Raw genomic sequence first — 23,462 nt, forward strand, 5'->3', positions numbered from 1 at the left:
CCTCCCGCGGTCCTCCGGCCGGCGGACCCGTGGGCAGGCACTACTGGAGTTGGACGACCTCCGGCCGGCCCCAGACGAGCGCAGCAAGGAACTGCCCAGCGCGCACTGCAAGCCCCTGGGATCGCCCCTGTCCGCGAGGGCGGCGCAGGGGTGGCGCATCTCGGGGACCAGCGCACAGCTGACTGCCCGCGGGTGCCGGGCGCTCAGCAGCTCTCCTCACCCCGGGGAGCTGGAGCGCCGACGAAATGGTAGCTCGGGTCGGCCTCCTACTGCGCGCCCTGCCGCTACTGCTGTGGGGTGGACTGGACGCCGAGCCCGCGGACCGCGCAGGCCAGGAGCTCCGCAAAGAGGCAGAGGTAAGTGGTGTGTGCCGGGCGAAGTTTGCAGACAGGCCATCCCGCGGTCCCATCTGAGCAGACGATCTGCATTGCGTTCTCGCTGTCCTCCGCCCCCTGCACACTTGCACACAAAGAGCCGGGGCACAATTCTTCCCCAAGTCGGGGTTGGGACCACACAGGCACGCGCGGATCCGCACTGATGGGCGGGGATGGGAGTGGGGACAGCGAAGGGACAGGGAGGCAAGAGCTGAGAAGGAATTCCCACCCTCACTGCCTAGTCTGGGCAGACGTGACATTCATTCACACAACGGTGGTGGTCTGGGGGGAAGCCCAGATGGGGTGCCATGGAGAGGTTACTACTGGCTGAAACTCCCGAGCGGAGCCGGCTTCCCGCACTGGGCTGCCCTGCCTAGCTAGGGAAAGCCATTTAAACCGCGCCGAACCAGTTTCTTCGTCTGTAAAATGGCTAAGAGTAGGGTACTCTGGAGAAGTGCTTATAGGGAGCTTTAAACAATGTTTCAGGACTGAACGTGAGAGAGGGGACAGGAAGGCCAAGGTGAATCTCAAAGGTTTCCCATTTCACTTTCCTACAGTGGACTTAGCTGCTCGCTGTCGATCACACAAGGGAAATTTGTGAGGTAGGGCTGGGGATAGATTTAGGTGTCTGTTTTCTAGATAAAAAGTAATTGTAATGACACAACAGTGTCATTTCTTGCTTTCCCCAAAGAAGCATCTCTGTGTCCTTCTTCTCAAGAATAGGACCCATGTCTCTACTCTTTTAAGAAGTGAAAATAAGTTTTCCCTGTGTCCTGAGACTCTTTCTCCCATAAACACTTCATTCTGCCCTAAAACTGTCAGTTTAGAGGTTCTCACTATCCACAATACTCCCCTTGTTTATGAGGGGCAAACTGAATTGGGGAAACCTGCAGAAGGAGGAGGGCCCTCTATGACTCCTCCCTCCAACAGCCGGCTCTAGTCACTGCTCCTCAGGAAGATTGTCCCTTTAACTCCCTCAGCCCTTACCCTTCCAAGTGCTGGTTTCTTGTTCTGTGCTTCCACTTTTGCATATTCAAGAAATCACTTTGCTTCTCTGAATTTAGACTCTTACAACATCAAGTGCAGAGTCCTTGAGGCCCCAGGAGAAGGATTCTGTCTACCAAGCCAAGTCTTGTTAAGAGTCCCACCCCACCCAACCCCAAACTGGGTCCCATGCAAACCCTGGCAGAGGAACAGACAGTATCTCTGTTGCCCATGATTGTGGTGACCACAGATGGAGGATTTCATCTTGGGGTATGCTTGGGGAATTTAATATCTAGCAGATTGAGTCCCTTTCAATCTATTTAGCATAAACTGGAGGAAAGGAATTTTTAACTGTGAGCATAGAAATATTTTTAAAGCATAAAAAAACTCTGAAAAAGTGTAATGGGTGACTATGCATATACATACTTATGTGTATATATACTATATATATATATATATATATATATATGAATGTGTGTGTGTGTGTATTTAATTGCATGGGCTTCCAGACCTGCATGCAAACCAGGGGGTGATAATGCCTATTTCACAGGATCATTGTGTGGTTTCATTTAGCTCATATATTTAAATGTTCAGCATAGTACCTAGCACACAGAAAGCAATCTCTAAAAGGAAGTTGCTGTCAATGTGATTGTGGATGTTATGATTATCCTTCTCATTATTTTAGAAAACAGAGTTTCAGATTAAAGTCCTGGCTTGGAGACTAGCTCTCCCTAACAATCACAGTGGACAAAATATGTAAGGCAACTATTTTCAGCATTGGAAAATGGGCAGCACAGGACTACAATTCCTAAGAGATGGTGTTACAGTTACTATGGCTACATTACAAATTACCCCCAAAACTTAGTGAAGTAAAACAATCCTTGATTAAGTTCACAGACACTGTGGGTCAAAATTACAAATAGGGCAAGTTGGGGCAGCTTGTGTTTGCTCTGCGGTATCTGGTATCTGGTGCTGGTATCATCTAAGGGCTGTTCACTCACATATCTGGCAGCTGATGCTGGATGTCAGCTGAGCTCAGGTCTTCTCCATGTGGACCTATCCACACGGTCTGTCCCTGTAGGCTAGTTTGGGCTTCCTAACAATATGGTGACTGGGTCCTGAGAATGAGTGTTCAGGGTGGTGGTGGTCAGGGCGGATAGATTGCATCCTTCTTATAGAGTAGACTGGGAAATCACATTGCGTCACTTTTTTTTTTCTTTGATGGTACTAGTCTCTCTATCCCTAAACTACATCCCCAGACCTTTTTAAATTTTATTTTGAGACAGGGACTCACTGAATTGCCCAGGCTGGCCTAGAACTTGATGTCCTCCTGCCTCAGCCTCCAGAATACCTAAACTGAGATTACAGGCTTGTGCCACCATGCAAAGCATCACTTCTATGGCGCTTCATTGGCTACAGGGGTCCCAAGCCCTACCCGGGTTCAACAGAGACCTCACACCTGGTAGGAAAAAGTGTTGAAAGTCACAGGGTGAGAAGAGCGATAGAGTGAGAAAGATCATTATGGTCATTTAGGGAAATACAGTCATCATAGAAGGGAAACTCTCAGGTCACCACAGCTCTTGACTCCTGGGACAATTCCCTGACTGCAATGGGGGTGGGGGGGCAGCTCGACCCCAAGTAGAGCACAGAGTCCTTGTTGAGGTGAGGTGACATAGGTCAGAGTTCAGTAGCTAGAATCTGTGGAGCAGTGCCTCCCGGAGGAGGGGACAACACTGAAGGGACTCCCACACCCCTGGGTGGAGGCTCACTCCAAGTGCTCGCCTGAGGACGGTGGTGGCATGTTGTTGGAGACTGTGTGAGACTTACCAGAGAACAACAGTTATGTGACTGAGAACAGAAAAAAAAGCCCTAGAAGTCGAGCACTTCGGGAAAATCTTGGAGTTTGTTCAGCCAAAAATGGAAAAATCTTTAACACCCCAGGCGTCCACTTGAAACTCCGGTGGTGCCATGCCTTAGGGGTGAGGACCATGATCTAGAGTAAGCCCTACTTAAACAAAGCTCAGAAATGGCTAGACATAAAGTACTTTTGCCCATGTCGTAATTTCCTTAAAAGGCAATTGTTCAAAACAAAAATAATAGAATCGTAAATTGGATGTTATAACATAGGTCAAAGTTATGATAATAGCACAGGGATGGGGGGGCGGAAAATGGAACTCTACTGTTGTAGATCAATACATTTGTGAATCGAAAGTGTCAGGTGTGAAGTAGGAGATGGGATGTGCCGAGTGACAAGTGTGAAGTATTCTAATATTGGTACAACATTAACTCCAAGGGACTAAATTAGGTTAAGGATGTACTTAAAACCAAGCCTTGACAAGATCTGCAGCAGACTAATTTTTGCCTCTGTATATTTGCATATCCTAGATATTGCATATAAATTATTTAAAACATGATCTTTTTTTGTGCCTGGATAATTGGAAATTTTTGACACTCTCTCCCAATCATGAGTAGAATAGGAAATTTAAAAAATTGGTAAAGATGGAGAATACTTGAGCAACATGGTCAGATACCTTGATCTAATTGATATTGATAGAAAATTATACTTAAGAATGGCAGAATAAGGTTTGGGGATATAGCTCAGTTGGTAGAGTGCTTGCCTCACATGCACAAGGCCCTAGGTTCAAACTCCAGCACCACACACATAAAAAAAGAATGCCAGAATAAACTGGGCTCAGTTGCGCACGCCTGTAATCCCAGTGGCTTGGGAGGCTGAGGCAGGAGGATCACGAGTTCAAAGCCAGCCTCAGCAACTTAGTGAGGACCTAAGCAACTGGGTGAGACCCTGTCTCTAAATAAGATATTAAAAGGGTCTGGGGATGTAGCCCACTGATTAGTGAAACCACAGGGAAATTAGAAAATATTTGAAGTGAAGTAACGATAGAACATATTCCACATCAACATTTTGGGATATAGCTAAATCAGTGATTAGAGTGACTGTAGAGATTGAAACGCCTCTAGTGGAAAAGCAGAAAGGTTTGAGATCAATGATCTAAGCTTCTACTTTAAAGAAGCTAAGAGAGAGAGAGAGAGAGAGAGAGAGAGAGAGAGAGAGAGAGAAATCATACATGCGCAGATTGAACCCAAAGGGCATAGAAAGGAAGAAATAATTTTAAAAAATAAGCTGTGTGATCATAGTCTAGTTCCTTTACCTCTCTGGACGTCACTGCAGCTCCTCCTCTGCAAAATAAAGGTATTTGGGGTTTTTTTTTTTTTTTGGTACTAGAGATTAAGCCCAAGGTCACTTTACCACTAAACTATATCCCCAATTCTTTTTATCTTTCATTTTAAGCCAGGGTCTCACTAAGTTGCCCACTCTGGCCAGAACTTGGAACCTCCTGCCTCAGCCTCCCAAATTGCTGATATTATAGGTGTGCGCCACCACACCCTGCGAACTTCTTAAATGACTTCTAAGATTCTCTCTAGCTCTAGCGCTGTTGTTTGGCTTTGCTATATTTATCTGCCTCTGCCTCTGCCTCTGTGTGTGTGTGTGCGCACGCACAAGCGAGTATGTGTGTGCGCGCTTGTGTGTGTGTGTGTGTATACATCACCTACTATGTGGCCACAACTGTCTGAATGTGTCTATGTTCCCATGTCACTGGGTGTGTCCCTGCATCTTGTGTGGGTGTGTGGCTCTATGTGTCCCCTGTGTGTGTGTGCACACCAACTCATAAAGTTGAGGATTTTCCGCAGAGGGCTTTGCCGGGGAGGAGGCTCAGCACTTACAAAGCTGTGTTATGAACAAGTTCATTGTCGCCCACTTAAGGAAAGCGAGAGCTGCTCACAGTACGAGAAAGTAGGAAGAGCCTCCACTGCTGAGTTGCAAGATTGAAAGTTAATGAACGATGTCATTGCTCTGGCCCCCCTCTCATTCCCAGCAGGCCCTGTCCTGCAGTTTAGTGACAGACTGCCCCAAAGGATAGGTCTACCATTTACTTTACTTGGACCATCTTTAGAACAACCAGACAGTAGTTCCAAGACCTGCCTCCCACTCAGCTGCTCCCAGTGTTCCAGTACTACAATGGGCTGGATCATTTGTTTCTCTAGGGAGATGTTCAAGCTACAGTAGAGTATTCACCCCCAGATGCAATGTCCGTTTCTCATACCCCCAGAGCCATTCATTTAACTTTTATGAATCAGAAACCTAGAAGCCTGGGCGTGGAAGCCATTCCCAAGAGCTCAGCATAATGACTCATGGGTACAGGGCGAATAGAAGTGAAGAAGAAATTCCAGTGGGTCTCAGAGGACCACAAGTTGGTAGAAAAGCATTTGTTAAGTCAGTTTAAAAGTGAAGAAGTCTAACAAGAGTGGGTCATGGAATCAGGCAGGGAGAGTCAGTTGAACTAAACTTGACATGGCTGAGGGCATTTTTGGTGCCCCAAATTCAGCTATACAAGCCTAGTGAGGTCCTAGAGTCCATATAGTATGGCTTTTTCATAATATAAGGAATATAAATGGGATGTAGATAGAGGCGAGTAGTGTTTTTCCAACTGCCTTAGGGACAGAAAAGAAAAAAAAAAAAAAAAAAAAAAAACGAACAGACTACCGTAAGAGGTATCTAGGTTACACCCAGACAGAAGTTTGTAAAGATGAGACTAGGAACAAGGAAAAGTAGGAGAAAAGAAAGGGAGCCGTGGGCGGGACTTAGCTCAATGGTGCTTGCCTAAGGATACGAGGCCAGGCGGGTGGTAAGATCTCCAACAAAAGAAAGAAAAGAGAGGGGGAGGGGCGAGGAAGCCAGGAAGAAGGAAGGGAGGAAGGGAGAGAGGGAGGAAGAGAGGAAAATGGGGAGGGTAAGGCTTTTCCCAAAATAGAGCAGAGGAGCTGAACAGATCCCACTACAGGAAAGGCCCAGCTCCCAGGGGCGGGGAGTGAAGGCAGCCGCCTGAAGCCCTGGCCTTTGTGGGGACCACTCTTCAGTCCTGTTGAGCACCTGAGGCTTGTAGGACCTGCTTGGGGTGCTGGCGGGAGATGGGGCCCAACCTCTGTTTGAAAACCTCAGAGTCTTCTGCCTGAGCAGTGTCTTCCCTCTGCTCTGCCCCTGGACCTCCCTAGGAGGAGGCGGGAGACCTGCAGATAGAAACATCCCAGCTTTTTACTTTCCTCTTGGTTTAGAGCCCGCCCCCTGCAGGGAGAGCTTGGGCCCTCTCCTTTGGTGTCAAGCCTTGGAGTCACTTGCCTGAAACAAAATAAAACCTCTGGGCTGGATGTCAGAGGATCTGAATTCAAGTATTGGTTCTGTCACTCACTAGGACATTCTAACAAGGCACAGAATTCCCAAGATTTCATTTTCTCATCTTTATATAATGGGAATTACAACACCTGCCCTGGCTATGTTCTTGCAAGGTGATTGTGAGGCTCAAAGAGGGCATAATCCCTTGAAAATCTTTGTAGTTGTCAAAAGTCTATTGTGCTCCTGATTACCAAAAAAATGTTTTCATGTACAGAACATGTCGGGGCAGAATGTGGTTATCATCCCTTACATCTTGACTTGGCTAATAATACTACACATGTACCCGAAGCATATGCAAAACCTACAGAGTCACTACGGAGAAACAAACAAACAGAAAAAATCATCAGGAAATACAATCTGAAATGGACTGTATTGTGGGTGAAGCAACGTGGTTTCTTCATGAGTTTGCCATTTTGCAATTTTTAAATTCTTGGTTTCGGCCAGCTCAGGGGTGAATACCTATAAATCCTACTTGGAGGGCTAAGGCAGGAAGATTGAAATTGGAGGCCAAACTGGGTAACGTAGTAAGACCCTATCTCAAAATAAAATAAAAAGAGTTGGAGATGTAGCTCAGTGGTAGAACACCCCTGCATTAAATCCCCAGTACCACACACACACACACACACACATACACACATATACACAATCTTGGTTTCATTTCTGTTGCTGAAACTCTTTAATGCACAGGAAGTGTCTAGGAATGAGTCATAGACTCATCTATTGAAGGTCCCTTCCAGCAATAAAGTTTTGTGGCCACAGAGGTATAAATAATATTTTTAATAGGACAACTGTCATGAAGTTTTTTTTTTTCCTTTAAAGAGAGAGTGAGAGAGGAGAGAGAGTGAGAGAGAGAATTTTTAATATTTATTTTTTAGTTCTCGGCCGACACAACATCTTTGTTGGTATGTGGTGCTGAGGATCGAACCCGGGCCGCAAGCATGCCAGGCGAGCGCGCTACCGCTTGAGCCACATCCCCAGCCCCTGTCATGAAGTTTTTTCCAAGCATCTTCTTGAGTTTTCATGATGCTCTTGTAAGACATTAAGTAACTGTCATCGTTCACACAGCTAGGCAGTTTCAGAAGCAAGGCTACAATAATAGAGCAGGAATATGTATAATATGAGGGCAGGAATATATACATATATTATATATATATATGAAGGTACAGTGTCCACGTGTACTCCCACCCCCACCCCCATTTCATAGAAGACAAACCTGAGGTGCAGGACTTGCCCCAGGACTCCAGCTGGCAGTAGATAAAACTCAAGCCTCTGGGTCCAGTGCTCTGGCCCTGCCAGCCCCGTGACTCAGAGTTCTTGACTAAGGCCTAGGATTCATAGTTGGTCTCCCTGTTCAAAACCAACCAGACTTTCCCCTTCCCTCAGGCCCTGAATGGACTGGGCTGTACGCACCCATCCAGGACAAGTCTGGGCGCATGCAGGACTAGACCTCTCAGAGTCACCGTCCCACCTGCCTGGCTGGTTTCAAGGGAACCATTTTCATTTTATCCAGACACCAGAGCCACTCCCAGGGACACTCAGAGGCAACTCCCCAGCAAAGTGGCCCCATCCTTAAGCAAGTGGGAAGGGCGTTGGCATGGGCTGAAGGTGAGGCAAGTCACCTCTGGGGCACAGCTCTCCAGCTTCCTCTCTATTCAGCTCAAACCTTGGGCTCCCCAGGAGATAATCAAGTCCTTCCAGGTAAGGACAAGTGGCCTGGGAACTACCTCAATGAAGAGGGGCGGGGATGACCTTTGATGGGTCTCCAGTTCCTAAAACACACACCAGACAAGTCTCCAGAAAACAAAAGCCAGGAGAAGAAATGATTCCCACCAACAGGAGCTCTGCTCCCCGGTGGGTCCTTTCTCTCTTCCTGGGACCCTGACCACACTGCCACCCCGTGCCCCGGCCCCACACCCCTTGCTCTTTCTCCCATGCAGAGTTGGGTGTTTCTCCCACCTTTTCAGGGGACACTGAGGCACAGAAAGTGTAACAGAAGAAGTTTGGGGACAGCTCCAGGAGCAGAGGGAGCCTAACCCTGCCCCCTCCTCCTGCAAGGCCATGGATCTGCCTCCGAGCTTTAGTGCTCTTAGTGGTGACAGTGATAAGGAGCCCCTTCCTGTAATGTTATTTAGAAATTTTTAAATATATGCGCACTCAGTATAAACTCAATTGAAGAGTCCATAAATCCTGATAATCTCTATTACAATACTTCAGTGCTTTTATGGAAATATAAAATATCAGATTCTCTGGGTGCCTCTGCTTGGCTGGTGTCCTGGCCACATGCTGATTCTGTTTATTGGGAGTTCAGCTCTGCCTTGCAATGGCAGGGTCCCAGAGCCCAGAACTCCCCCTCTGATGGGGCCCCTGGAAAAAGCCTCCACCCCACCTTGCCTGCCAAAGTACCCAGCACGGCAGCCCGCCAGGAAATGGGAGCCGCCAGACCATTTCCCTCCCTGCCCCCTCTGTCCAAGGCTTCAGAGTTCCAGAATGGGAGCCAACTCCCTGATAAGGACTGGGCGTGCCAGCCAGGTTGACCTGTGACCCGTCTCTCCCAAGTCACTCGCCCAGTAACACTGCTTCTAAGGAGACATTAATTCCCTGGCTTCCTTTAGAAAGTCCTCTGTCTTCACAAGAGAGCAGGAAAGGGACAAAGAAAAGAACAGGCACCTGAAGGATTGAGGCAAGTGGCAGGCAGAAGCCCCTGGATTGAGACCAGAGGTGTCGTTTGCTTCCTTGTTCCAAGCAGTTTCCACGTTGCAGATGGGTGGTGTTTCAAAGTCTCTTGTTTATTTTCCCTCTGAGTTGAATCAACTGGATGACTATTTGTTGAGCATTTGCTAGGTAGCAGGTGCTATGCTAAGCATGCATTGCTTTGTTCAGTCTTTCTGTGAATCTTGTGAGGCTCTCCACCTTGTGGGTGAAGAAAGGTTCAGGGAAGTTGAGTCATTCACTCCCAGCCACCTAGCAGAGTCAGGATAGGGAAGAGAGTCTCAATCGCAAGTTCCGGGGCTATTCTATGCTGCCAGATTATTTTGAGCAATAAGTCATTCTCCCGCTCAAACCACTAGAACTCCTTGGATACATTGTGAATCTGAAAATAGTATACGTTTATAAAGGGAAAGAAGAAAGCAACAGTGCTAAAAACAGAAATAACAATGACACTGACTTGTGAAGTGTTCTGTTGCCTGGGAAAGAGGTTCCTCAGGAAAGTAGCCTTCAGCAGGGCTGGCTGAAGACAGATGCAATTGGAATCCATAAAAAGGAGGCTGGGCACCTGCAAATACCTAGGGTCTTGCCAATCCTGGCTTAGAGTCTTGTCTCATTCCCAGCTGTGTCCTTTCCTTGAGGCAACAGCCAGGATTGGAATTATTTTGAGTTAAGAAATAAGGCGAGGGTCAGAGAACAAGACAGAAAATGATCTCTTTACAGGTAACAAGAGATCGTGCGTGTCTGAATAAGAATTAAGCAGGTGAGGTGACTATGTTTTTACCCAAGGTGACATCTATGGGGCTTTATCAGTGAGAAGGGGAGGTGTTTCAGCTCCCAAAGGGTAGGTGAGGATAATGAGTCTCACGCTCTCTCCCCTGGCCTCCAAGAGCTTTGTCTCTGGGAGAGCAGCTTCCAGGTATGTGAGGACAGCGGGGAGGAAAAGGGACTCATACTGTGGAATGATCTCTGATGTCCTAAGTTCCTCTGAGGCTCTCATCCAGGTGTTGGCTTCATATCATCTACACGCTGAAAGACTCGGCAGCTTCTTTGAGCTCTAGGGTCACCGTTCTGACACTATCACATTCATCGTCCCACATCTCTTCTTCCCTTAGGCATCCACAGGCAGCAAATGGCACCACCTTCCAAGTTAAAAATTCAGAAGTCATCCAGATTTCTCTCTTTATGCATTGCCTACAATTAATCCCTCAGCAAGACTAAAATAAAACCGCACTCTTTATCCTGGCCAACAGCCCCGCCTCTCTGACTTCATCTCACGCCCTGCTTCTTCACACTTACCATGTTTTCTTCTGTTCCTTAGACAGATCCATGTCATCCTACCTTAGGGCTTTTAGATTTGCTGTTCTCTCTGCCTGTGCCGCCCTTTCCCACCTCAATGGGTGGCCACCTGGGTCTCATTCTTAGGAAACTGGATCAAATATTCACTCTTCAGGGGGCCCTTTGTGACCAATTTATCTCCTTTATTTACTTGGTACAGGTGTTTTTATTGTCTGTCTCTATCCACTAGTGTAGAAGCTCCTTTAGAGATATACTTTGCCATTATACCCAGCAGGGCCCCTAGTACATGGCATGAATTAACAAACTCATGAATGAAAGAAGACATTGCAGGTTTCTAATTCAAATATGCACCTCTAGGAAGTCAAGATTTTATATCCATCATAAAGTTGAAGGTAAGCACATTGATGATCACAGGGCCTTAAATATGTCTGCATTTAGTCAGGGAGGATAATTATTTAGCAAGAATCCAGAATGAGAGAGAGAATTCTCAAATCCAGACATGACACAGCCAGTATCTGATCAAATCCTGATCAATAGCTGAGCATTTTCTAAACAAGCTGACTGATTCAGAGCAAAATTGATGCATATTAATGGTGTCTATCTATATACCACATGTAATAGCTATTCTGCACACAGACACCATGGTAAGTCCTCTATAAGCACTATTGTGATTAGTTCTCACACAAAAACCCTAGAATGCAAATACTACTATTAAATTTGCTTTACAATTGAGAAACCTGTGGCTTGGTAACTTGCTTGCTGGGATTCAAGACCAGATCAGCTTCACTCCAGAGCCCATAAGGGTCCAGCATGCCCACTAGATTTCTAACAATGCCATAAGATGATGAGGAAGCCAAAGTTAACCTGAAATTGAGTCTGGGGCCTTGTGACTTTTAAGCCCAGAATTCTTTTTGCTATAATTTACAGACGCTCTTGGGACAAGAGGCAACATTGGGCTAGGCTGTATGTGCTGGGGACCTCCGGATATAAAGGGAAGGGAAAGTGCTAGGAAATGCTGATGTTCCTCTCTCCTGCAGGCATTCCTGGAGAAGTATGGGTACCTCAATGAACATGTCTCCAGAGCTCCCACTTCCACCCAATTCAGCAATGCCATCAGGTAGGAAGCAGGGATGGGAAGGACTTGGGCATGCAGGGTGCAGAGCGTCTGTCTTCTCCCTCCTCCTGGAGGGTGGGCAATCCATACCCCAGGAAGTCAGTCCTCATCCCTACCACCCATACTCCCCTTGTAGTCCTTTATCTCAATTCCTCCTGGCAGAGAGTTCCAGTGGGTTTCCCAACTTCCCATCAGTGGCGTGCTCGACCATGCCACCCTTCGGCAGATGACACGTCCCCGCTGTGGGGTCACAGATACTGACAGTCATGCAACCTGGACAGAGAGGATGAGTGCGCTGTTTGCAGGACGCCGGGCCAAAATGAGGCGCAAAAAACGCTTTGCAAAGCAAGGTGAGCACTGTTGAAATCCAGCTGGGCTGGGACCACCCAATGTTCTGAAGCCCATGGATGGAAAAACCAGCCTGGGACTGGGCTTTGTTAGTAACCTGTCCTCTCTAGGGCAGGGAGGGGTGGGCAGATAGGACGTTTTGACACAAGGACCATAATTATGAATAAGGACATTTAAACCAGAATTATACCTACACTGATGAATTTTCATTGTACAAGTATTTCCCAGATCAAACCCCATCAAGTCCACTGAATTCCTTGAACAATTTTCTATACCGAGCAGTTAAACCACGGCCAACACTTTTCATTTATATTAAATTCATCAGAATCAATTCTTTTTCATAACAGCTATTCAACAAAGATGTGATCCATCTTTGTTGTGTTCAGACAGAACACATCTTAACAGCTTTATTGAGATGGAATTCACGTAGTATGCAATTTACCCATTTAATGGGTTCCATTCGGTGATTTTTAATATATTTGCAGAATTGTGCAACCACTACCACAATTGAATTCCTAATTTCATAACATTTTCATTACCCTAAATAGAAACTCTGTGCCCATTAGTGGTTACTCCCCATTGTCTCCTTCCCCAGTCCCCGTGGGAACCACTAATCTACTTTGTCTCTGAGGATCTGCTGTTCTGAGCTTTTCTCACAGCACATTTATTTATTTGCTTATTTATTGTGGTGCTGGGGATTGAATCCAGGGCCTTGTGTATGCAAGGCAAACACTCAACCAACTGAGCTATATCTCCAGCTCTCACAGCACAGTTTATATAATAATATACTTTCTTCTTCTCCCCCATCCCTTTTGGTAGCTTTGTCTTTTCTTATTCTCTTCCTCCTCCTCCTCCTTTTTGTTTGTTTTTTGCAATACTGGGGATCAAACCCAGGACCTCAAGCTCTACCACTGAGCTATATCCCAAGCCAGTTTTTCGCAAACAACAAGCTAGGTGTCTTTTTACTATCATGATGGCTTTTACTAAGTCAATTTTTCTCTGGTCATTTTTTGCTTTTTCATGATTGGGAACAAGATGAGGTTTTCCCATCATGTCTTCATGTAGAGTTAATTTTACTGTGAGCAATTTGGGGCCATTGCCACTTGGAGTCGTGTGAACTACTTTTACCGATAATATTCCTACGAATGGGATTGAAGGCATGGAGTGTGCTTTCATGGTTCAGCTAATCCATAAGGAAATTGTGGGTAGTTGGAGGGCAGCTGTTCCCAGCCGTTTTCACATTCTGCTGCATTCACATGGCAGGCCACTTGGGGTGCCCTGGGCAGAATGGCCTCATTCTTGGTAAAGCTAGGAGTCAGCGATGAGGTCTGGACCCTGGGGGTCAAAATGTCTTTGACTCAACATGTTCTTCATCCGTGTTTCTGAGCAGCAGAGGGGAAGAGTGAAGTGGGAAAGGAGAGGCCTGAGCTCAGGAGACCAATAGAACAGACAGAACCCATCCCAGAAGCCGAAGCCCTGGGTTCATGTCTTGTGACCAGGGTTCCGTCCCTCCTTCTCCCTACTCTTCGATGAAAGGCTCCAAAGAAGAGCCAGTCCCTGATTACCAAGCGTAATCAGGGCTTGTTGTAAGAGCACAGTGGAAAGTGGGGTAGCCCCAGAAACAGTCTCAGCAGCTGCACTGGGGGTCTAAGCTTTGCGGATGCTTCCATCTGGCTGTAACTTTCCTTCTCCTGCCCCAAGGAAGGATCTAATGGAGTGCCTTTGTCACTAGTCAATTTGGAGTATCTATTTTGGACAGAAGATAGTAGCACTTGGTCAGTTAAAATATAGAATGTCCAGCTAAATCTGAATTTCAGGTGAATACAAATTATTTTATTTAAATTTTATTTATATTTTGAAATTCAAACTTAACTGGATACCCTGCATTTTTTATTATTTATTTTTTAGTTGGACATAATATCTTTATTTTATTTATTTATTTTTATGTGGTGCTGAGGATCAAACCCAGGACCTTGCACATGCTACGCGAGCGCTCTGCCGCTGAGCTACAATCCCAGCCCTCCTCACCCCCCATATCCTGCATTTAAATTTCTTTTTTTTTTAGTTGTAAATGGACACAATACCTTTATTTAATTTATTTATTTTTACATGGTGCTGGGGATCAAACCCAGGGCTTCACACATGCAAGGCAAGCACTCTACCACTGAGCCACAACTCCAGCCCTGCTCCTCTCTGTGCCTGCAGGTTTAACTTTTAATCCCCCTGTTCCTTTACAGAGCTAGTGGGGGCAGGAGATCTGTGAGGTATATCTGGGGTGGTAAAGGCAGGAAAAGGCACAGGTATTTACTGAGCACCTACCACCTACCGGTCAGCTCCACATTGCTTTCCTATTTAAGCCTCGTATCTTACGTGTGTTAAGTCTATAGACCCCACTTTGTAGAAGGAGAAACTGAGGCATGGAGAAATTCCACAATTTATGTAGGTTCACAGGTGGAATTATTAGGCTCCCATTGCATGTTCTAGGACTCCAAGTTCCTTCTCAGACAGTGGCTAGCTCTCCCCCAACCCCTTTCCTCTTCTCTTTGGGACTTTTTTTTTTTTTTTTTTAGTTGTAGATGGACACAATATCTTTAATTGATTTATTTTTTTTTTAATGTGGTGCTGAGGATTGAACCCAGTTCCTCACAAATGCTAGGCAAGTGCTGTACCACTGAGCTACAACCCCAGGCCAGGCCCCCTATGGGACTCTGATGCAAGGTCTTGGGGGATACAATGCCAGGTACTATTACAAAAGCCTGGGGGGTCATTGTGAAAACCAGCTCTGTCCAACTAAGAACTTAGGATGGGGCCTGAAGTGACCAGCCTTCTCCATGAGAATTGACCTTGAAAAGGATAGGGCAGAGGGTTCAGTCCACTGCCTTGGACCAGTTCCTTTCTTCCTGGAGGGCTCACCAGCCACCCATCCATAGCTTGTCTCCATTCCCAAGGAAGCAGTCATTTTCTTGGAATCCCTGGTTGTGTTCTTCCTCTGTACGCCTGTCCCCCAACAAACACAAATATATACATATTTTTGCAGAGTTTTATCCTGAGATCTGTCATCTTCATTGGCTACCTAAAGTCAGAGAATTACCTACCCCTGCTCTTACCCATAGAGAGGAGGCCTCTCTCTAACTGCAAACAGACAGGAAAAGCCAGGTACCTGCCTATAATCCCAGCAACTCAGGAGTCTGAGGCAGGAGGATGATAAGTTTGAGGCTAGACTCAGCAACTTAGCAAGACTCTGTCTCAAAGTAAAAAATAAAAAGGGCTGGGATATAGCTCAGTGGTAAAGTGCCCCTGGGCTCAATCATCAACACAAACAAACAAAAACAAAACAAAGGCAGGAGAAGCCACCTCACATATTGCTAAAGGATTGAAAGTTCATGGGGGGAGTCTGGGAGTCAGTCACCCCCAGCAGGATGTGAAAGAGCCCAGCTCTGGATGGTCTGTGTCCAGGGAAGACTTACAGTCTAACAGAGTGTTCCTGGTACATAATGAACTCTTGGTGGTGCCTCTGGACCCCAGCGCCCCCCCCCCCCTTTCCCTGTCTCGGTCCCTTCCTTAGAATCATTCTCTCTTCCTTCTCGGAGGGTTGCTCACTGGCTGGGAGGCAGAGATTGGATGGATGCCAGACCAAACAAGTCCAGGGAGGCAGCATTGCCTTGAATGGAGCTCAGCTCAGGGGTGGGAGAAGGGACATGCCCCTCCCCCTCTCCCATGGGTAGGGAGGGCAAGGGAGCCCAGCCTCTCTCCTTCCATCTGGAGAATTTCAGCCCATGCAGGGCTGCTGCTTTGACCCAAAGGACTGATGTTCAGGCAGATTTACAAGGCAGGAGTCTTAGCAAATGGCCCTGCTTCTCCGTGTGGTATAATTGGAAGGAGCACTAGATTAGGGGTCAGGGCCCAGCTCAGCTACTCACTCATTCTGTGACTTTCAGCAGACCCTTTCTCCCCAGTCTCAGTTGCCCCTCTCTGGGCCTGCCTTCAACCTGCAAGTCTTCTGTATGGGGTTGCAGTCTTAGCACCTGAGTTTTTACTGAGTTTGCAGGGTTCAGAAACTGTCCATGAGAAACTCAGGAGCTGGTCCTTCTAGTCACCCTGTTCCTGGGTGCCCAGTGAACTGCAGAGAGACCCAGCTGACCTGGGGCAGAGGCCAGAGTCTTAGCCCTTGTGGAGGAACTGAGGTTTGGGGCAAAGGGAGAGAAACTCTTCACTAAGCAGAGAGGGAAAACTTTCCCTGGGTCTGTGACAAAACACACCCTTCATTCTTATTTGTTTTCACCTCAGAGCTCTCCAGAGTCCCTGCGGAAGTGAGGAGGAGGGCAAGGGGTCAGGGAAGGACCTCAGATAAATGGGTCTTAATGGTTGTTGGCCAGCTCCAGGCCCCGGGCCCTGAAAGAGCAGGGTGGAGCCTATGGGAGGTGGCAGGAGGCTGTGAGGGGTGAAGAGAGCGGATGGGGCAGTCACAGCTGTGACCTTTGGGCTTCTCTGTCCTGACACTGGAGGCAAAGGCTGAAGATTTGTTGCTAGCAAGAGACACAGAGCTTTTTCAGACTCAGTCCAGGCTGTGGGAAAGAATAAGACCACAGACCAGGGGTTCAGACAGACTTCTAGGCTTTTCCTAGGTCGAGGCTACATATCCTCCATCATACTGGGACCTCCCCCACTAGACTGGGGACTCTCCAGGGCAAGTCTCCTCAGTCTGAGCAGTCCCCTCCGCAGAGGCAGTGTCTTCCAGTCAAATGGGGGGGGGGTATAAGTGATCTGATGGGGACCTCAGATCAGAGGCTCCCTGGGCAGGGCCTGCCCTTCCCCATTATACTGGGTCCATGGGGACAGACCCTCGCTCAGACCCAGCAGCAGGTGTGACTGACATGTCCTTTCTGACTGACAGGCAACAAATGGTACAAGCAGCACCTCTCTTACCGCCTGGTGAACTGGCCTGGGAGCCTGCCGGAGCCAGTAGTTCGGGGGGCTGTGCGTGCCGCCTTCCAGTTGTGGAGCAACGTCTCAGCCCTGGAGTTCTGGGAGGCCCCGGCTACCGGCCCTGCTGACATCCGCCTCACCTTCTTCCAAGGGGACCACAACGATGGGCTGAACAACGCTTTTGACGGCCCAGGTGCTGACACAAAACCTCTCTCCGTATGGCAGAATGGGAACCTAACCAAGAAGCAGTCTGTGGGTGACAATGGAGCATCCCTTCTCCTCTTGGCCATGGCCAAGCCACACCCCACTCCAAAGTGCCCTCAGATTCCACATCTATAAAATGGAAACAGTGGTCCCTGCCCTAGTACACCTCACATGTCTGTAGGGAAGCCAGATAAGGTTCTGCTTGGAAAATGCTTTGCAAATTCTAAAGAGTATTATTTATTCCAGGAGAATCTTCTGAGGCCCCATCATCCATCAGGACTGGGCCTCTCTTGTTCTCTAGATCAGACCCTTAATAAACAACCAGAGGTCACCACTTTACCCTGCTCCTACCCTCTGCCCCCCAACTCACTGCCACAGTGGCTGCTACAATGCAAGTGACATTCTATTCCCTGATAGCTAGGAAGTGTTATCCTGCAGCCACAGCGGGTTTCCTCTGTCCCCACCCCTGTGGCTTCTGGCTGCAGTGTAAAAGGTACTCCTTCCATTCTGCCAACACTGGCTGTCAGAACCTGATTATGGGCTGTTTGTGGGTCTCCTCTTTCCTAGTGAGGAAATTCCTTTGGGGTGGGGACTTAAGCCCTGTATGGCCTGGGAATTTGGGCTGTCACCTCTCTTGCACTTTTCTGTTCTCCATCAAGCCTACCTGTATCAAGGAGCACTGCTAGCTCCTGCTGCTGGGAGGCCAGTTAATACCGGAAGAAATCCAGGCTTTTCCAGAATCTACATATAGCATGCACACATGCTTACATGTAACGCATGTCATTCGTGATATCTATATGACATGTTTACTTTCATACCCAGGCAGAGTTCCAGTACCTAAGATGGTTCTATGCTGGGGCATCAGGACGTTGCACTCCCCAAGCAGCTCTCTGACTTGGGACAGATGCTTTGTCTTTTTGAGTTTGGTTTTCTCCTTTCTGAGACCTGTATCTCCATCTCCCAGTGAGAGCTGCATGGCATGTAGCCTACAAGAAATGGCTCTAGGCATATTCAGATTGCTCCTACCTTGGCTGACTCTTCACCCCCACAAGGCCCTCCTTTTATTGCCAGCCTTCCATACTTGTCAATCCCACCTGGCCTGAGCTCCCAGAAGGCAAAGCCAAAGGACTTTCAACAAGCTTCTAGGCCAACATTATCAAAGAGCAATGTTCTGACCCCTGTGTCATAAACTGCTTCTGCAGAAAGTGAACTGTGAGGAGTGGGGCCCTGGATCTAGGCTGTGTGTGGGCTCCACTAAAATCCCTGATCCAGCCCAACTCCCTCTGCTCACTCCTATGACAAGTAGAGAGAGAGAGAAGCTACCTAAAGAACCCTGGGAGGGCAAGAAAGCAAGAATACCTAAACTTAGAAAATATACATACACATACAAGTGCTCCATATCATAAGTTTACAGATTGATGAACTTTCATACACCCAGTATCCCAATCAAGAAACAGAATGGAAGGACCTAGCATGTTCCCTTCTCAGGGTAACCACAATCCTTATTCCTAGATTCTTTTTGAAATAATTCTTATATAGCATGTATGTTTTAGGGACTGTTCTAACTTGCACATATTTTTCACCACGCTTTTGGGAAAGAAGCTTATTGTCACCATTTCCATTTTCAGACCAGGAAGCTAAGACAGGGGGAAGTTAAAGTTGCCTGTTCAAGGTCACGCAGTGGTAAAACTAGGATTGGAACCTATGCAGTTTAACCCCAAGCTGAATCTACACCATAGGACCTCTTAGAAGTTCACACCCCATAATTTAGTCATCTGTTCACCCCTCCACACTCCAGCTGCTTAAGACTTAACCAGGAGGGAAATTATGCAGCAGAAAACAGCCACAACACACAGGGGCATTTGCGTTTAGCGCGGATAGGTGGGGCAGAGAGTCGCGGGCCGCTGCTCCCCCTGACCCTCTGCGCCGCCCGCAGGGGGCGCCCTGGCGCACGCCTTCCTGCCCCGACGCGGTGAAGCGCACTTCGACCTGGATGAGCGCTGGTCTCTGAGCCGCCGCCGCGGGCGCAACCTTTTCGTGGTGTTGGCGCACGAGATCGGCCACACGCTCGGCCTCACCCACTCGCCGGCGCCACGCGCGCTCATGGCGCCCTACTACAAGAGGCTGGGCCGCGACGCGCTGCTCAGCTGGGACGACGTGCTGGCGGTGCAAACCCTGTATGGTGAGCCTCCCAGCCCTGCTTCTGGGCCACCCTGTTGTGTCTCTGTCCCCCCCCCCCCCCCCGCGCCCGCGCAAGCCCCCAGTCCTTAGACCCTGGCTCTTCAAACAGGGTCCTACACCCTAAGCGCAGGAATCTGGTCTCCCCTCACCTGACCTCCCAATCCCGAAGCTCCAGGCTCCCCTCAAACCCGAAAAACTTCAGTCTTCTGCTTCCACCTCTCCATAAGTCTCCAATCAATTCCTGGGTGCGATTCTCCCCTGCTGCCTTCCTTGCATTCCAATTTCTGAATTCCTGCCCAAACCCCAGCTTTGGCAGCCCCTCTCCCATCACATCCTTGTCCATCACTCAGATCCAATTAAGTTTACCTCTCTCCCATTCCAGAACCCTCGGCACGTTGCTGATGCCCAGGTACTCCCAGTATCAGCCTCGACCTGGTAGTGGGCTCAGACAAGGTCCCTCCCCTAGAGCAGACCAGGCCAAATCAATCAGCCAGTGCTACTGTCTTGGGAACTGCTTCAGAGTGCCAGGGGCACGGCCAGGAGGCCTGGGTTCAAGTCACTTGCCATTCCTGATTAGCAGTTGCTCTTAGGCAAAACATTTCCCCTCTAAGAGCCCTCATTTTTCCCTTTTGTAAAAATAATTTTTTAAAAAGGGAGAATAATAGAGGTCCTGCTTAACCTACCTGGATGTTGTGCTCCTGTGATCTGAGCATGCTTTGTAGCCTGGAAAATCTACAAAATGTAACAACGACGGCTGGTATTTCACTAGTGTTTACCACAGGCCAGGCACTTACACTTAAAACATGCCACCAATTAAATGTCTTTTGGACCACAGATAAGGATAATGGGGTTCAGAGAGGATAAATAAAGCCCAAGGTGGCAAAGCTAGGAAATTGAAGACCAGGATTCAGGAGCCGATGCCAAATTTCTGCCTCACTCCTCCGATAAGTGAAGGCTAGGAGGTAATTATTATCATTGTTGTAAATTATCACAGCCCCGGGGGTCCTGAACCATGCCATCATGCCACCTGTGTTGCCCAAGATTTGGAGAAGATGATTCCCTGCCCTTCTTAGTTCCAAACCCTAGCTTTGTTTTCTGTTCCAATTGTATCTCAGGCTGTTGGGTAAGAGACAAGACTCCTGGGTTTAGTGTTATTATGGCTAACACCAACAACCAGGGCAACTCTTATCTCCACTCCCACCCTCCTCCTTGCCCCTCATGTAAGACAATCATGAAAGGAATCAAAGGGAAGGGTTGAGTACTCAACATACCCCCACCAGTCTGTTCTCTCCCTCTTCTCTCTTTACTCCTAAAGGGAAGCCTCTAGGGGGCTCAAGGGCCATCCAGCTCCCAGGAAAGTTGTTCACTGACTTTGAGGCCTGGGATCCCCATAACTCCCAAGGCAGGCACCCTGAAACCCAGGGTCCTAAATACTGCCACTCTTCCTTCGATGCTATCACTGCAGGTAAGATGGCCCCACCCGTGCCTGGCTTCCTTCTTTCCTTTTTCATATCTCCAAGGGTCCCCAGAACTGGAGTACAAGGTGCAGGGATGGATTACAGAAGCCATAAATCCCAAGCTACAAGCATTCTGCACAGTAGCAAGCTCACAGAAAGCCAAGTACTGCTTCCTCCTGTCCACATCTCCTCCAACTGTCCCTTGCGCACATCACACCCTTTGCTTGTTGATTTGGGAAGCTGGGTTCTTCATAATACCTTCCCTGAAACATGGCAGAGGTCAATGGTCATTCCTCAAGGTTCTCTTGTATCCAAGCAGATGGGGACCAACAAGTGTACATCTTTAAAGGGAGCTACTTCTGGGAGGTGACACCTGATGGCAATGTCTCAGAGCCCCGCCCACTACAGGACAGGTGGGCCGGGCTGCCTCCCAACATTGAGGCTGCTGCAGTGTCATTGGAGGATGGAGACTTCTACTTCTTCAAAGGTATCAACCTTGAGGCAACTGAGAAAATAGAGGCTTAGAGAGGGGAGGAGACTCATCCAATGAGTCTCTGGTAAAGTCTACCCCACAATGAACCAGTGACCCCAGGAATATGCTACCAGGAAATTCCTTTCAGTGATGAAGTGGAGAGCAGCAGGTGTCAAAGTTGTCCTGGGGAGCATTTCAGAGAAGAGTCTAAAGGGAAGCAGAGGACTGCTATTGAGCTCTGCCATTCCAGAAAGAATGGTGTCTTCTAAGGAATCCTGTGTGATATTGGGGTTGTCACTTAATTGTTAGAGCTTGCATTCCTTCAATAGGGAAAATAAGACATTTTGGGGGGGAAAGAGGATAAAAATAATGGTCAGGAGTGTGCAGTATATTGCTAGATATGTCATAATTCTTTAGTAGATAGTATTCATTCCTTCCTTCATTCATTAAACCAATGTGGAGGCCCTTCTATGTGTCAAAACACTGGAAGTGTCAGGAATGTGGCCATGAAAAACAACAACAAAAAAACCCTTGCCTTTTAGAATTAGTAGATGTGAAGAAAGTTCCAAGACTTCCCCATGTTCCATTCCTCCCCCAGGGAAGGGACCGTGCCCCCTCTCCAGGCTCCAGCCTGCTCTCCCTGCAAGAGCAAATTGATAGGTTCATTCTGGGCTGTTGGCTCTCTGCTGACACCTGCTGGAAGCCTAAATTATAGCAGTCCCTCCCCTACAGTATATAACTAACTTGTAGCATGATCCATTTTGGTAGCCCCCATTAACCAACAACCTTGGGCTTCAACTTGAGTGGAAGAAGGGAGACAGCAAAGGAGTGAAGACCAATGGGTGGGACCAATGGGCTCCAGCTCACCCTGTCTTTCTCAATGCCCGACAGGAAGTCGATGCTGGAGGTTCCGGGGCTCCAAGTCAGTGTGGGGTTTCTCACTGCTGTGCCGGGCAGGGGGCCTGCCCCGCCATCCCGATGCAGCCCTCTTCTTCCCTCCTCTGCACCGCATCATCCTCTTCAAGGGTGCCCGCTACTATGTGCTGGCCCAAGGTGGACTGCAAGTGGAACCCTACTACCCCCGCAGTCTGCAGGACTGGAAGGGTGTCCCTGAGGAGGTCAGCGGTGCCTTGCCAAGGAAAGATGGCTCTATCATCTTCTTCAGAGATGACCGCTACTGGCACCTGGACCAAACCAAACTTCGAGTGACTGCTTCAGGCCGCTGGGCCACTGAGTTGCCCTGGATGGGCTGTTGGCATGCCAACTCGGGAGGCACCCTGTTCTGAAGGCAACTCATCACCTAATGAACCCTCGGTGCCTTGAGGGTCCATTCACATCCCAGATGCAGGGGCAGAACCTGACCTGGAAGCCCCCGCCTCCCTGCAGAAGACTGAGCCGCAAAATCTTCATCAGGAAGTTTGTGTGCTTTTGTTCCTTGGAGAACACTGCTATTCCCACTACATGGAGGTGGGGGTGCGATCAATCCAAGGGGAAGGAAAAAAAGGGTCCCAGATCCCACAATTCTTCCCACCGAGGACCTCTTTCATTCCCAAGCCTCAGAGATTTTGATTCTTCTGCTAATGGTTCTGTTCTGTCTGTGAGGAGACAGCACTGGAATCTGACCAGGAGGGATGCAAAGCTAGACCCCTTCTTCTTAGGGTCTCCTGGCTCAGTTCTTGTAGTGTGTCTTATTTATTCAGATCTCACCCCAGTAAGTTCCGATGGGGTGAAGGCACAGGGTCTCTAACCTCAGGGGTCCATTGGGGGTTCAGGATGTAGAACAAGAGGGAGATTTGTTATGGGTTTCCAAGGCTTTTGTCTGGGGCAGGAATAAACAGTGTCATCCCCAGCTGGTGGGCCTGCAGGTGGGAAGCAGCATTCCTTGAACCAGTTCTTCCATCCTTTCCAGTGACGGCAGATGTGTAAGAAAGATGGACTATAGCAGTCTCTACTGTGTATATCAAACTTGTAGTATAATGCTCTTCTATCCAAGCCTGGGCCAGCCAGCTACATGTGATTGGGGGCTTCTGCCTCTCCTCAAAAAGCAAAATGTACTCATCCCCCCCCCCACAAACACCCCTGAGATAGAGAACCCTTGCAGCAGGGAGAAGTCAGAGGGCTTACAGTGGGGGTGGGGTGGGGTTGC

General features: G+C 48.2%; 1 protein-coding gene across 2 annotated transcripts; it reads left to right on the forward strand.

The window, feature by feature from the left end:
* Mmp28 (matrix metallopeptidase 28) lies at nt 1–23,194 on the forward strand. 2 transcript variants are annotated; one of them, XM_078042433.1, is made up of 8 exons: nt 1–356; nt 11,652–11,731; nt 11,891–12,078; nt 16,971–17,195; nt 19,143–19,388; nt 20,703–20,852; nt 21,164–21,331; nt 22,208–23,194. In XM_078042433.1, the coding sequence occupies exons 1-8, from the start codon at nt 246–248 to the stop codon at nt 22,600–22,602; spliced, it is 1,563 nt and encodes a 520-aa protein (XP_077898559.1). In that variant the 5' UTR covers nt 1–245; the 3' UTR covers nt 22,603–23,194. The 2 variants fall into 2 exon arrangements, with proteins under 2 accessions (XP_077898559.1, XP_005321547.3); XM_005321490.5 differs by lacking the exon at nt 20,703–20,852.
* Nucleotides 23,195–23,462: the final 268 nt, after the last annotated feature.

Source organism: Ictidomys tridecemlineatus, chromosome 3 (genome assembly GCF_052094955.1).
Source record: "Ictidomys tridecemlineatus isolate mIctTri1 chromosome 3, mIctTri1.hap1, whole genome shotgun sequence".
Lineage (NCBI taxonomy): Eukaryota > Metazoa > Chordata > Mammalia > Rodentia > Sciuridae > Ictidomys > Ictidomys tridecemlineatus.

What these genes read in the sequence shown, in the direction of transcription:
- Mmp28 (XM_078042433.1), top strand. Translation starts at nt 246, where the DNA reads ATGGTAGCTCGGGTCGGCCTCCTACTGCGCGCCCTGCCGCTACTGCTG. An exon ending in AGCTCCGCAAAGAGGCAGAG is followed by an intron (nt 357 to 11,651) that starts GTAAGTGGTGTG and finishes TCTCTCCTGCAG; the next exon opens with GCATTCCTGGAGAAGTATGG. An exon ending in CTTCGATGCTATCACTGCAG is followed by an intron (nt 20,853 to 21,163) that starts GTAAGATGGCCC and finishes GTATCCAAGCAG; the next exon opens with ATGGGGACCAACAAGTGTAC.